Here is a 15133-nt window from a genome sequence, read left to right as displayed (position 1 = left end):
AGTTTTTTTTTTGTGTGTGTAAGTTTTTGTATGTGAGTAAGTTTTTGTGTGTGTGTAAGTTTTTGTTTGTGTGTAAGTTTTTGTGTGTGTTTGTTAGATTTTGTGTGTGTCTAAGTTTTTGTGTGTTAAGTTTTTGTGTGTGTGTAAGTTTTTGTGTCTGTGCAATTTTTTTGTGCGTGTGTAAGTTTTTGTGTGTGTAAGTTTTTTTGTGTGTGTAAGTTTTTGTGTGTGCGTAAGTTTGTGTGTGTGTGTAAGTTTTTGTGTGTGTGTGTAAGTTTTCGTATGTGTGTGTCATTTTTTGTGTGTGTGTAAGTTTTTTTGTGTGTGTAAGTTTTTGTGTGTTTGTAAGTTTTTTATTGTGTTTATGTTTTTTTGTTTGTGTAAGTTTTTTTGTTTGTGTTAGTTTTTTTTTGTGTGTGTAAGTTTTTGTGTGTGTGTGTAAGTTTTTGTTTGTGTGTAAGTTTTTGTGTGTGTGTGTGTGTTTAAGTTTTTGTGTGTGTGTTTGTGTTTGTTTTTTTGTTTGTGTGTATGTTTTTGTTTGTGTGTGTGTGTAATTTTGTGTGTGTGTGTAATTTTTTGTGTGTGTTTGGTTTTTTTTGTGTGTGTTTTATTTTTTGTGTGTGTTTGTTAGTTTTTTTTGTGTGTGTAAGTTTTTTTGTGTTTATAAGTTTTTGTGTGTGTGTGTGTGTGTTTGTGTGTGTGTGTGTGTGTGGGTGTGTAAGTTTTTGTGGGTGTGTTTGTGTAAGTTTTTGTGTGTGTGTGTAAGTTTTTGCGTGTTTGTAAGTTTCTGTGTGTGTGTGTGTAATTTTTTATGTGTGTTTAAGTTTCTGTGTGTGTGTTTAATTTTAATTGTGTTTTTAAGTTTTTTTTTTGTGTGTGGATTTTTTAGTTTTTGTGTGTGTGTATTTGTGTTTTTGTGTTTAAGTTTTTTTTTGTTTGTTTAATTGTGTTTGTGTGTCTATGTTTTTGTTTTTTTTTGTAAGTTTTTGTTTTTTTTGTAGTTTTTGTGTGTGTGTGTATGTTTTGTTGTTTTTTTAAGTTTTTTTGTGTGTGTTTAAATTTTTTTTTTTGGTTTTTTGCTTTTTTTGTTTTTTTTTTTTTTTTTTTAGTGTGTGTTTGGGTGTGTTTGTGTTAGTTTTTGTGTGTGTGTGTAAGTTTTTGTGTGTGTGTAAGTTTTTGTGTGTGTGTAATTTTTTTTTTGTGTGTGTAAGTTTTTGTGTGTGTGTGTAAGTTTTTTTTTGTGTGTGTAATTTTTTGTGTGTGTCTAAGTTTTTTTGTGTGTGTTAGTTTTTGTGTGTGTGTAAGTTTTTATGTGTGTGTGTAAGTTTTTGTGTTTGTTAGTTTTTTTTGTGTGTTTAATTTTTTGTGTGTGTTTAATTTTTTGTGTTTGTTTAATTTTTTGTGTGTGTGTAATTTTTTTTGTGTGTGTTAGGTTTTGTGTATGATTTTTTTTGTGTGTGTTAGTTTTTGTGTGTGTGTAAGTTTTTGTGTGTGTGTGTAAGATTTTTGTTTGTGTTTAAGTTTTTGTGTATTCGTAAGTTTTTGTGTGTGTGTAATTTTTTGTGTGTTTTTAAGTTTTGTGTGTAAGTTTTTTCGTGTGTGTGTGTGTAAGTTTTATTTTGTGTGTGAAAATCTCAGTACCTCTCGGACACCACCCCTCACTATAGAGAGAGAGAAAGTGGAGTAAACGGTCATCTAGTGTCTAATAAAAAAAACATTATAAAAAAAACAATTTTATTGACAGAAATGTAATAAAAGAATATATTTTCACTCTCTTCGCGTTAGGTGAGTCAATCCATCTTTTTGCCTGTGAGTCTGGGTGGGTGTTTGCTAATTACAATGCATGCCTTTATTGGTTTGTGTGTGTTTAGCATCCGATTTTTTAATTATCAACGACGCATTTTTAACAAACTACTCTCAAGTTAAGACAATTGTCCAAAAAATCCGAAAAAACCTTGGAATTTTCACGAAACGTCTTATAAACTCATGTAGTACACCTATTTTTGCCTTTTTAAGCCTCCCACCAACAAAAAATTTCCCTCGCACGTGCCTGGTGATGTAAAACCTACACTCCGACATTTCTTCGTCTTAATTGACTTTAGAAATGCCATGCAAAATATACGAGCCAATCAGGTGTTACAATCCTTTTGTTTGTCTGAGTTTAGCATCCGATTTTTTAATTATCAACGACACATTTCTAACAAACTACTCTCAAGTTAAGGCAATCGTCCAAAAAATCAGAAAAAACCTTGGGATTTTCACGAACCGTCTAATAAACTCATGTAGTTCACCCATTTTTGCCTTTTTAAACCCTCCACCAACAAAAAATTTCCCTTGCATGTGCCTCGTGATGTAAAACCTACACTCCGACATTTCTTCATCTTAATTGACTTTAGAAATATCATGCAAAATATACGAGCCAATCAGATGTTACAATCCTTTTGTTTGTCTGAGTTTAGTTTCCGAATTTTTGATTATCAACGACACATTTCTAACAAACTACTCTCAAGTTAAGGCAGTTGTCCAAAAAATCAGAAAAAACCTTGGGATTTTCACGAACCGTCTTATAAACTCATGTAGTTCGCCCATTTTTGCCTTTTTAAACCCCCCACCAACAAAAAATTTCCCTTGCACGTGCCTCGTGATGTAAAACCTACACTCCGACATTTCTTCATCTTAATTGACTTAAGAAATATCATGCAAAATATACGAGCCAATCAGGTGTTACACTCCTTTTGTTTGTCTGAGTTTAGTATCCGAATTTTTAATTATCAACGACGCACTTCTAACAAACTACTCTCAAGTTAAGGCAATTGTCCAAATTAATCAGAAAAAAACTTGGGATTTTCACGAACCGTCTTATAAACTCATGTAGTTCACCCATTTTTGCCTTTTTAAGCCCCCCCCCCACCAACATAAAATTTCCCTCGCACGTGCCTGGTGATGTCAAACCTACACTCCGACATTTCTTCATCTTAATTGACTTTAGAAATATCATGCAAAATATACGAGCCAATCAGGTGTTACAATCCTGTTGTTTGTCTGAGATTAGCATCCTATTTTTTAATTATCAACGACGCATTTCTAACAAACTACTCTCAAATTAAGGTGAATGTCCAAAAAATCAGAAAAAACCTTGGGATTTTCACGAACCGTCTTATAAACTCATGTAGTTCACCCATTTTTGCCTTTTTAAGTCCCCCACCAACAAAAAATTTCCCTCGCACATGCCTGATGATGTCAAACCTACACTCCGACATTTCTTCATCTTAATTGACTTTAGAAATATGATGCAAAGTATACGAGCCAATCAGGTGTTACAATCCTTTTGTTTGTCTGAGTTTAGCATCAGATTTTTTAATTATCAACGACGCATTTCTAACAAACTACTCTCAAGTTAAGGCAATTGTCCAAAAAATCAGAAAAAACCTTGGGATTTTCACGAACCGCCTTTAACACCTATCAAAAATACAATTTATAAATCGAATTTGCTTGAACTTGTTCCAGTTCAATGGAATGAACCTGTTACGATATTGTGACGCTTAACATCAGTTAGGCAATGTCCCAGAAACAATTCATTGAATGTATTTCTAAAATCATAATATGTTCAATGACTTGTTGGTTCAGTCGATTAACGTGTCGTTCTTTTACCTCAGGAAATCACTGGTCTCACGTTCGATTCCTTCATCAAACCCAAATTTCATAAAAAATCAATGGGAAGATACTTAAAATGTAAAAAGTCTAAAGAAAAAAGTTAAAAATAAAGTTCAAAAAAAAGTTAAAAAAAAACAAGTTAAAAAAAAATAATGTAATTATGTAAATTAATGTAATTATGTAAATTAATTAATAATAAATTAATTTATGTAAATTAGTTCAAGGTTAAACATAAGTCAACCACGCCTAACAAATTAAATTACGAAAAGAATTTCACAATTTCAAACAAAGGAATCATTACGCACTTTGAACAGAGCACGAATTTTCACGGTGGTTGAATTCCGGTCATTACACTGTCTGCTTGTATGGCAGGGTACTGTGCGCTACTTATCATTATAAATATATGATGCTACTGCCCTCCTGGAATGACTGGCTACCTGCCCTCCTGGAATGACTGGCTACCTGCCCGCCTGGAGATATTGTTACATCACTACTGCCATTGAATCATGTGGAGATTGTAGTAAGATAATTATGCCAAACTAAAAGCGATTCAAAATATGATGAGTAAAATTTTCCTTAGGGCTTCATGCTCAATACTTTCTAACAAAGTGAAACATTTAACTGGTCTCATTATGTCAAAGATTGTCCCTCAAATAGTTTGACAATTATCAGGTCCTGAAAAGTATTTAACGAATTTGTCTCATCTTGAAAACTTGAATCATCCTAGCCATTTTCATGTCCCTTCAGGATGGCAAATGTCCGCTTCTAGTGTTTTATTATGGTTTATACCCATGCTAATGACAAATTACCTGCCAGTTAAAATTCAGGCACTTTCGTGAGAAAATGATCACTTTGTATCCAAACTCTCTTCAAATTTATACGGATGGCTTTGCAAAAGGCGGCAAATTTTTCTCTGCATATGTTATCCCACCTCAATCATTGAGTATAAAAATTTGACTTCCTTATAATACATCCATCGTCACTGCAGAGCTGTTGGCCAGACAAGAAGCTTTAGAGTTCGTCAATATTTATCAACCTGTTTCCAAAAGAATGGTATCGCTCTGAAACTCCAAAGGCACTCTTCAGCTCATTGATAATATTCATTGGAGCGTCACGGAAACAATGCTGAAGACAATCGGAGATCAATTTATCAGTCTCTGAAATTGCCTTATTAACGGAAAGTTCCAGCACGTCCCCAGTCACACAGGCATCAAACATAATGAGGTAGCAGATCAACTGACCAGCAGCTACTTCAATAATTTGATTAAACCCAATTGGAAATTCCAGATCTTCGGAGACATACTCAGAAGAAAAGTTCCTACAAAAGCAAAAAAGGCCCTTTCGTCCCTTTTTCCTCCAAGGGCAGATAGTATTCTTTAGTATAGAATCAAGACAACTCTTTATTCTGAGTAAAAAGGAATTTACTTGGTATAAACGAGCCAAACCATGCTACAATTTTGCAACTGTATTCCTGAACCTCTTAACCCTTTGGTTTTTAAATGTCAACCAACAAGAAGTAGTAAATGTTAGAAAAATCTTCATTTAGGCCAACTTCCAGCTGGAATCAAATTTTTGTGGCTCTCATGCCGATCAGCTAACACTGAAAGACAACTATAAAGAATTATCTTAATTTTTACTAAATAACTATGTCTCTGAGTAGATTAGACAGATGTTAGCAAGATGTATTCGTGATCTATCCTCCCCTTGCATTTGGAAAACTTCATGAAGCCAAAATGACTAACCTGAATGAATTGTAGGTTTGGGTTTGGCATTCCTAGAAGAAGGAGAAAAATAAGCCCTATGCTAGAGCAAAATGGTTCTAAATAAAGATTCTATTCTTAATGCAGGACTGAGAAAATGGATCGCGTCTGCTGATTTGTATGGCTTCAAGCGTATTGATAGGTCTCAGATTAAGGTGAAAGATTCGATACTAAAAGGTAAAGAACAAAGTAAAGAGACACATTTTTAGATTGCTAACTTTATAGGCCTACTTCTAATGATATCACATCCATCCATAGCTTGGGACATTTTTTTTTGCCTCCAACTCCCTCATTCTTCATGACAAGGAAACAAAAATTTATCAGTATCTTTTACATTAACTAAGAAATTTATCCCTAAGGTTTAAAACTGGAAGCTCATTAAGTTTTTATGGAAAGGCATTAATTTCACAATCCCCCATTTTGTCCCTAGTATGGAATAGAGCTTTATTGAGGAGATAAGTAGTAACCATACCTGGGACACATCCTAGTAGCTTATGTTATCCTGATTAAAAACTCTGCTATTTAATAGAGATAGGCTATTAGAGTAAAACTATAAAATAGAAACAAAGAAGGACAATTGTGTAAAACAGGGATTAATAAAAGTATTGTTCTATGTATTTACAGCATATCAAAGTCTTTTAAATTAAGAGGAATCAGAGTGCCCTGCTGATCTTGTAGTCTGTCCTTGAGGCTTAGGATTTGGGAAGAGAGTTGTGATAACATTGAAACTATACTAGTAGGAAGCATCAGTAGGGGAAGGTGCCCAATGGATATTCTTAAAAAAATTACATTCTATAGAATGTATAAATAATGTCCCACTACTCTTAGTATCAAGATAAAATATCATGCTAGACAGATAATAACATTTTTAAGACTCTTACACCTTTACCTACCTAGCTGAATATTTGACTGTCTATGCAATATACAGAATATCTACCTAGTTGGATAATAATGTAGCTTAGTATTTCTGATATATATCCAACTAGGCAGATAAGAAGATTCTCTAAGCAGTTTGGGGTTTATATCCAACTATCCAGATAAATTGATTCTCTTAGGCAGAGAGAATATCTACCTAGTTGGATAATAATTTAGCTTGGTTTTTCTGATATATATCCAACTAGGCAGATAAGAAGATTCTCTAAGCAGTTTGGGTTTAATATCAAACTAGCCAGATAAATTGTTTCTCTTAAGCAGAGAGAATATCTACCTAGTTGGATAATAATGTTGCTTAGTGTTTCTGATATATATGCAACTAGGCAGATAAGAAGATTCTCTAAGCAGTTTGGGGTTAATATCCAACTAGCCAGATAAATTGTTTCTCTTAAGCAGAGAGAATATCTACATAGCTGGATAATAATGTTGCTTAGTGTTTCTGATATATATCCAACTAGGCAGATAAGAAAATTCTCTAAGCAGTTTTGAGTTAATATCTAACTAGCCAGATAATTCATTTCATTTAGGCCCAGCATGAACATCTAACTAGGTGGATAATACCAAGTCTTAACACTCCTGATATATATCCAACTAGGAAGATAAATAAATTCCATTAGGCTATGCAGTTTTGGGATAATATCCAACTAGCCAGATAAATTGTTTCTCTTAGGCACAGCAAGAATATCTAACTAAGTGGATAATGTTGAGTCTTGGATCTTCTGATATATATTTAACTAGGCAGGAAGTTACTTAGCTAGCTAGTATGATTAATATCAGATGGGCTAGTTGGATAATTTCTTATTTGCTTAAAAGGATTTTTCAGATAGTTAACTAGTTTGATAATTTTGGCAATAACTAAGTATGGTTGGATATTATTTTTACATTCTATAGAATAGAAATTTTTAGATATTATCCGCTGGGTATACTCCCCTCCCCAATCTTTCTTTTTCTGTAGTATCTGTCAGTATTATGCAGACTCCTTTTGGTTGACTTCTTTATATGGCCTTTCTCAGATGTACTCTTTGATATAGCCTTATTATGACAGGTGAAACTGTCTGGATTGAAGTGGTTCTATTACTTGTAGGCTATTACTTGTTAATTTCAGTTATTTATTAAGATTTTTTTTATTTTAAACAAGGATTTGTGAGAGCCTATTTCATTTTCATAGCCTTTTGAAGCACAGCCTGCTCTGCAATCTTTTTTTTTGTAGTATCTGTCAGTATTATGCAGACTCCTTTTGGTTGACTTCTTCATATGGCCTTTCTCAGATGTACTTTTGTATATAGCCTTTTTATGACAGGTGAAACTGTCTGGATTGAAATGCAGGTGACTTGTTTGTGTAGAGAAAATACACCCCTCTTCTTCTGAATTGGAGGAAGTCCTGTCTTCATCTCTTGGCTCAGAGGAAGGCTCAACAAATGGTTGGTCAGTTACAGAAGAAGGCAAAAAGTTCTTATTGACAAAGTGTTGTCATTAAATAGACAAATACTTGTTGCTTGAAAACCTGCAGTGATGTTTGATGGGGCGAATGAAAGGGCATAAGTAACACCAAGAAACTGGGGGTTTTCATATAGGGAAACTGGAAATTGCTTTATTATAATAGCATTTCAGAGAGTAGGCCTAGAAGACACCAAGATCAAATGTTTAAAGTTTGTGTGACATTTGTGGAGGCAAGGTTAACATGTCCACATGATTATCTTTTGCTACCTGGATGGATTCAGCTGACAAGATTCCTTATTATCCATAATAAGTTGCTTGAGCTTTTCTTTGCTTGGTGGTACAATAGCAACAAAGTGATGAAGAAACTCAATGAATAATGAAGCCTTAGTTAAACCATTGTCACAAACACAAGCAACAGTACCAGGTGGAGCCCCCAAAGTCATCCTTGCTGTTGTCTTTTTCCTTGGAAAGACCAGCATTGTTGCAATTGAGCTTCCAGAGGCTGGAACACATGCAAAAATTGACACAGTCTGTCCTCTATCTGCAGAAATGCTTTTCCAACTTGATGTTTTCCTCTTTCAGCATCAGTCTATTGAGGCCTTTGTACACTGGTCAAATCACTCTCATTCATATTCCATATACTCTCAGGAGAGAAAGCATTCCTGGCCATAACACTGCATAGCTTGAAGAAGAAGATACTAACATTTTAGTGGTTGAAAGTGGTTTCCCTAGAGAGGCTGGTTGCTTTGGGTTTTCTGAGTGAAAGACCTTGATTTTATGACATAATCCAGAATAACATTTCTTTCTTGCTCTTCAGTCTCAAGTATGGAAATAACGTACTGAAATAATTCAATGTTAAACTCGAATGATAAAAAGAGCTCTTCACACCCACCAATTTCATTTTGGAAAGAACTAATGAATAAGGAAGTGAAAGTAAATTGTCAGTTCAAACCCTATATCTTCCTAAACTGTTCACAGGGCCTCACAAAATATTTTTGATAGTGTATCTGAAATTCAGAACCCATCCACTTTAAGACAAAGTAGTGACTTTGGACTTGAAACTTTTGCAGATTTCACCTATTGCAAAGATGTTGTTGTGCTTTTTTGGGGAGATTTTTTTCAATATGGAATATGTGTCATTTTAGGCTTGTCCCAAATATGGTATGGATACTCTCCCCTAAAGCTATTGTCTTACCTTAATCTCTCAAAACCTCCAAAAATTTATTCGTTTTTTTCAACTGAAAATAAGGAGCAACATTAAAACTTAAAACGAACAGAAACTATTAGTATATGAGGGGCTTTTCCCTCTCTTCAATACTTTGCTCTTCATGCTACAGTTTTTGGCACTTAAAAATAATCGCTTATTGTTTTAATTACACGACCCTTGTGTTTCAGGGAATTTTGTTTTACTTTAGCGTAAAAAGCGGGGTGTTGAGAAGGGGGCAATCCCCCGTATATATGCAATAAATCCTGTTCATTTTAAGTTTTAATGTTTCTCCTTACTTACTGTTGAAAAAACTTGCTGTTTTAATTTAATTTCTGATCTTTTTTTTTAATAACTTTTTTTTAAATTACTTTGTATATAAGGGGGACTGTCCCCTTCTCAACACCTTGCTCATTAATCAAAAATATTTTAGGGCTTTGTAAAATCTTCTCTTTGCAATTGCAAATTGTGTCCGTGTGGATGTTTCTAATATGGTTACGTCAGTATCAGTATTCAGACAGTCAATTCTAGTACAAATAGCATCAAGGGCTCTAATTCAATCGTTTCTGATTTGAATATTCAGCTGTTTCTTTTTTAATTTTTCTAGTTGAGAATCTTCGTGTGAGCCCAGAAAAACTGAAGGATTTAAATTTGCCTCTCGGTGTGCAAATTAAAGCAGGCTTTATAGGTAAGCACGCTTATGTAGTATAGTTTTTGCGTGATATGTTTGCTTAAAAATTAGTATTCTTTTTGTTTTGTTTTTCATTTAAGACAAATACCATGCAGCAGAATCTTATTCTATTAATAAACAAATAAGTAGAACAACAGGGAAATTGTTTTATACAAGACAGTGGAACGCAACTTTAAATGAATATTTCGACCCTATATCCAAGGGCCGTCCTCAGCAAAACAGACGAAGAGAATAAAAAAACTATAAAAAAAAAAACTTACTTTTATTCTCTTCGTCTGTTTTGCTGAGGACGACCTAATGTAGAATGTAGAGTTAACTCTTGATTGATTAATAGAATAAAACTAGACGCAAATAGTGACGAAGACCACACTGCCTTTCCATCATAAACAAATAAGTAGAAAAACAGGGAATTTTTTTTATACAAGACAGTGGAACGCAATTTTAAATGAATATTTCGACCCTATATCCCAGGGCCGTCCACAGCAAAACAGACGAAGAGAATAAAAACACTATAAAAGAAACTTACATTAAAATTCAATCATTAAAACTGTTTAAAAAAAATGTTTTAAAACAGCCCTAATATCATTACTTCAAGGAAGTTCAACCAGGACTGGTACTCCAAACGAAATGGACAGAGAAACAATTCATTCAGATGGAATTAAAATACTTACAGACAAGCTTTTAAAGCTAATCTCGCCTTCTTGGCAGCCAGCCTAGAAGGTCTATTTGTAATAGGTTGAGTGGAGTCATTTACTGGTTTTTTAATAATATTAGTCAAATCATTTTTAATTAAATTTTTGTATAGGGCATTAAGCGAATATTCCCCCAAATCTCTATTTAAAGAAATATTACTATTTATTTTGATTTTAATTTCAATTGCCTCTCGAACAACCTGTTTTATGCCTAAATCATTGCCAATAAGGCAAGTTTCTTCAAAAAGCATTTTATGACTAGGGTTATCATATATGTGACTGCTTAAAGCAGAATCAAAGGAAATATTTGTATTATTAGAATTTAAAGCTTTAGTTATGTCATCTTTGTGTTGTTGCAGGCGTTTTTCTAAATTTTGATGGGTTCTACCAACATAAAAATTGCCACAGTCTACGTTCCAATTGAATAGGCAACACACAAGCTGGTAAAAAATAACTACTCTACTTGGGAGGAGCTTATTTGATATAAAATTCAATGTTCTAGCGCCTTTTCTGTCTTCGACCAGAGACTTACTCTTTTACTTCTGTGCCAGGGAATATCGCGTGAATGGACGCATTCTTTAACTTTGAGACCTATGTGTGAGAATTCCTGGGTGGGATTTAGGTCCATACTCGAGTTTCCTGGTACTTGTGATTTTTGGCTGATTTGTTTGCTTTTTCCTATGGCCTGATTGCCTAGTTTTGTGGCTTTTACTTGCCCACCAGATAATTGTACAAACTGCTGGAACAGGTACAACAATTGCAGCTTTTTTTCAATATGGTTCACTTTTAATGAAATAGTTATAAACTTTTACTATAAACTTCCGCCAGTGCAAAAAAAACCTTCCGCTCTATTAGATCCAGAACTTGTTTCAAAAACCACAGAACTATTCATGAAAACCTGTATTTGAAACATTTTTCTATCAGATATATAATAGAGTTTACTTTAGTAGAGTTTACTTTAATAGAGTTTACTTTAGTAGAGTTTACTAAACAGATGATGCATACAATTTTCATTTCATTTTTCTCTTTATTATTTTTTTTTCATTCTTCTCTTCATTATCTTTCTCTTCATTCGTCTATTAGTGGGAAATCAAATTAATTGATGGATTCAATTTACTTACATTGTATGAGTTATTTATCCTTGTATTTATCATCTGTATTAGCTTTGGATAAATATCCTTGTATTTATCTGTATACCCCAGATAGTATACTGGGGTATGGAATGGATGGGGGTTGTTGGTTCTTTGAGATCAGGGACTTTAAGACAATATAAATATTTTCTTGTTTTTAGGCTCCTTTCTCGTTGATTTTTCGAATTTCTTCGAATTGTGGAAGGTGAATATATCTGGAGTGAAGATTTTGGTTGAACAATCAAAAAACAATGAAATGGTCTTTGAAGATTCAAAAGATGAGGAGCTGATACTCTCATTATTTGAAACAATAGGTAACTAAAGACAATCTTACTCATTTCTTACTTTATTTTTACTTTTCCAGACGATTACACGATGGTAACATTTATGATGTTCACGTGTGCACTCTGGTCTAGATTTTATGTTTATATGAGGGGAAGGCGGCCAGATGAATTTTTAAAAGAAAAAATGACTCCCTTCACATTGATTTTTCATTCCTAAATTTTTGATTGCTGTATGTATCTGATGTAATTTTGTTGGTAGAACACTCAAGAATATATGAAAATATTTCAAAAGATTTTGAGGAATAGCATCTGATAAGCAGACTAAAAGAAATCCTGCTAAATGAAACAATAGGTAATTAAAGATAATTGGCTTAATTTCTTACATTCTTTTTACTTTTGTCGTGGGGCAAATTATGGTAATCATAATCTCGGTGTTTTCACACTGGTCTGAGACACGACCATTAGTAACAAAATAGGCCAAAACCGCTAAAAGTGGCTTCAGATCATGATGCAATATACAATACATAAGATGCAATAATATATTTACAGTTTTAGCAACAACTCTACCTTTTTAATTGAAACTAAAAAAAATAGCTAAAAAAAGAAGACTCCATTTTAGTTCTCTAATCAAAATCTCTTTATTTTGAACTTTATTCTATTTTAAAACAAATCCAAATATTTATAGTGTTTTAGTATCAATTCTACTTTTCTATCAAGTAAAAAGCGATTTACACTTTACTGAAAACAAAATATATTTTAAAGGTTTTAGTATTTTTACTTTAATAAATAAATAAAATATTAAAACTCTAAGAAATAAATATTGGTATGTCTATATTAAAGTAAAAATCCAAGTACATTTTTTTTTTGAGTAAAGAGCAAATTTTGTGCTCGTCTTACAAAGGTATGGGGTTCTTCCGCTCTATTCATATTAATTCCTGCTCGTGTGTGGTTTTATTTATTTATTGATGGTGATTTTTTGTATTTTACGCTTCATTTTTTGTATTAATATGAGCAAGAATATTTGATTATTTTCCTGCTCATACTTAGTTTGACGGATCTATTTACTTCTCTTTGCAAGACTTGTTTTTGGAAAAGCTATTTTGAAATAACAGCAATAAGAAACAGTATTTTTTGCCATAATTTTATATTTGGTGGGTGCTTCCGGACGATCTCAAAGCTGTTTCTAGGAAAAAATCAGGGAATAGGAATCAAATCATCTTTTCTATGTTTGCAGGCATGATTCAAGTGATGATCAAGTTGATATTAGATGGTATCATGGTGACTAATCTCATTGATTGTCTTTAAAATTATAGTTTGACTAATTGCACTTGTGCTAATGCTAATTCTGTATTTCTTAAGCAAAATGATCAGCCCATAATCATACGTTAACCTTTAAGTACATATACCCCCCAGCAAAAGAACCTCGTTGATGTGGCCGAATCTACTTAACGCGGCCGTTATAATAAAAATATAAATAAAAAAGGGTAGCACTTGGCATGTGCTACCTGTAATGCTTGTCATAAATAATTTCTAACATTTCACTGGCTATTCATGAAAAAATTAAAACTTTGTGAAAAAGTGAGGTTATTTCCAAAAGTGGGAAGAACTTTCTGGAAATATCCTCGAATTTCTTTCTTCACAATTTTTTCATTTTATCGTACATAGTCAGTTTTGTCTTAGGGATAAATTTCAATTTTCGAAACAATCCTTAGAACTAAAAGGTCAAAATTAGTTGGGATAAGATTTCTATTATCAAATTAACCTCAGTAGGGTTAATTTGATAATACAATTTCCCATATTCTCATTTCGATACTTTTTTTTATTTACTTATTTTATTTTCCTATTGTGTTGATCCTCAGTAATCAAGTCCTTGATGGGTAAATTTTCAAATCTCTCATTCAGATATTTTTTTTATCTATTTATGCTATTTTTTTTATTTTTATTAGTTATTTCATGTTACTTTCAGTTATTATAATAATTTAAGCGACTTTTGATCATGTATAATGAACAACAAGGTCGTCAACTCATACCTGTTATCTTTTGCAGCAAAATCTTTTTACCACTTGGTCGAAAGATTCTCTTTGAACCTACCTCTTAAGATTGGGAAAAAGACTGGGAAAAAGATGATATTGGAGAAATTCTTGGACTCAGATTGGTACATTAAAGACTTTCACATCAGGTTTGTATGGTTATATTTATATATTTATCTATTTGTATATTTTTCTGCATCAAAAGCTTTTATAAAACTTACATATAAAAGCTAAAGAATAATAAATTTAAGTAAGTAAAAAAGTAAGTATGACTCTTAAGGTCCAAACCGGCGGTGCTTATCTCCGTTTTATGGCCCTTCAGCCAGGAAGTGCAATGGGGGGCTGGGGGCCAGCCATCGTGTGCTTTCGCACACCTTTCCTGCTTACCTTCCCAAGATTTCTCCAGGTACCTATTTAGAGCTGGGTCGACTCTGGATAAGCTTACAGAGTCACAATAAGTTTAAGTGCTTAAATACGAAGCTTTTATGGTTTTTATGCATAGATTTACAGAAGAAACTAATTTTATGCACTCTCATGATTGAGAGCCAAAAACATGTAAAGTTGGTTTAGTAGCTTGCCAATTCCGGCACCGCGGATAATCCAATAAGTAAAACTAGTGTCTTGATAGTATTTCCATGAATGTAATGAGCTTCTGTTCCTTGCAGCGATTAAAAAGGAAATATGTAAATCTGCCCGATCCTACTACAAGAATAAGGCCAAAGAATTGTTTACCAATAAAACAAAAAAAATGATATTCCGAGGTAAAGAAGTTGTGTGATAGAAGTCTAGACCAGCTTGACTTCAACCTACCTGAATCCCCAGAAGTTACTGCTAATAATCTTAACAAGTTCCTTGCTTCTTTCGTCCAGAGCCTTCCAGCATTGTCTTGTCAACTACCTACTGATGTTCTCCCACCTGTTTACCCCTCTCGTATTGCCGTCTGAGATCGAAAGAAGAATTGAGAAACTACGAAAACTAGTTTCTACCCCTTAGGATATCCCGTTTCCTCTTATTAGTACTTTCAGTGACTTTCTCTCAAAGCCCTTGTCTGTTATTTTCAATGAAATTAATTAAAAAAACAATTCCACAAAATAATTTTTTCAAAGAAAAGTAAAGAACTCCATTAAACAAAAAATGAGGAAAAATAAAATCAAATAATCTACCAAGTGTGAAACTACCACAAATCAGCATCGATAAATAAATGGAACCCGAAACGAACAGAAATTACAATAAATAACCGAGTCAAACTCAAAATGAGCAGAAAATAACATAAGCTGGATTCAAAACCCCTATGCCTTCCCAAGGCCAGAGCATA

The 15133-nt window shown here is 33.2% G+C and overlaps 1 protein-coding gene across 1 annotated transcript; it reads left to right on the top strand.

Annotated features, from left to right (window-relative positions):
• Positions 1-5467: 5467 nt before the first annotated feature.
• LOC148938395 (uncharacterized) lies at positions 5468-13967 on the top strand (the record flags this gene model as incomplete). Its single annotated transcript, XM_089107828.1, has 4 exons — positions 5468-5591; positions 9599-9679; positions 11666-11818; positions 13835-13967. Coding segments are annotated over exons 1-4 (491 nt in total), but the record flags the coding sequence as incomplete, so codon positions are not given.
• Between the last annotated feature and the right edge of the window lie 1166 nt (positions 13968-15133).

This window comes from Artemia sp. Qi Xiang Cuo, unplaced genomic scaffold (assembly GCF_049724085.1).
Source record: "Artemia sp. Qi Xiang Cuo unplaced genomic scaffold, ASM4972408v1 HiC_scaffold_3381, whole genome shotgun sequence".
Classification (NCBI taxonomy): domain Eukaryota; kingdom Metazoa; phylum Arthropoda; class Branchiopoda; order Anostraca; family Artemiidae; genus Artemia; species Artemia sp. Qi Xiang Cuo.
The sequence above is the reverse complement of the archived record's forward strand: the minus strand, read 5'-3'. Positions and strand labels throughout refer to the sequence as shown.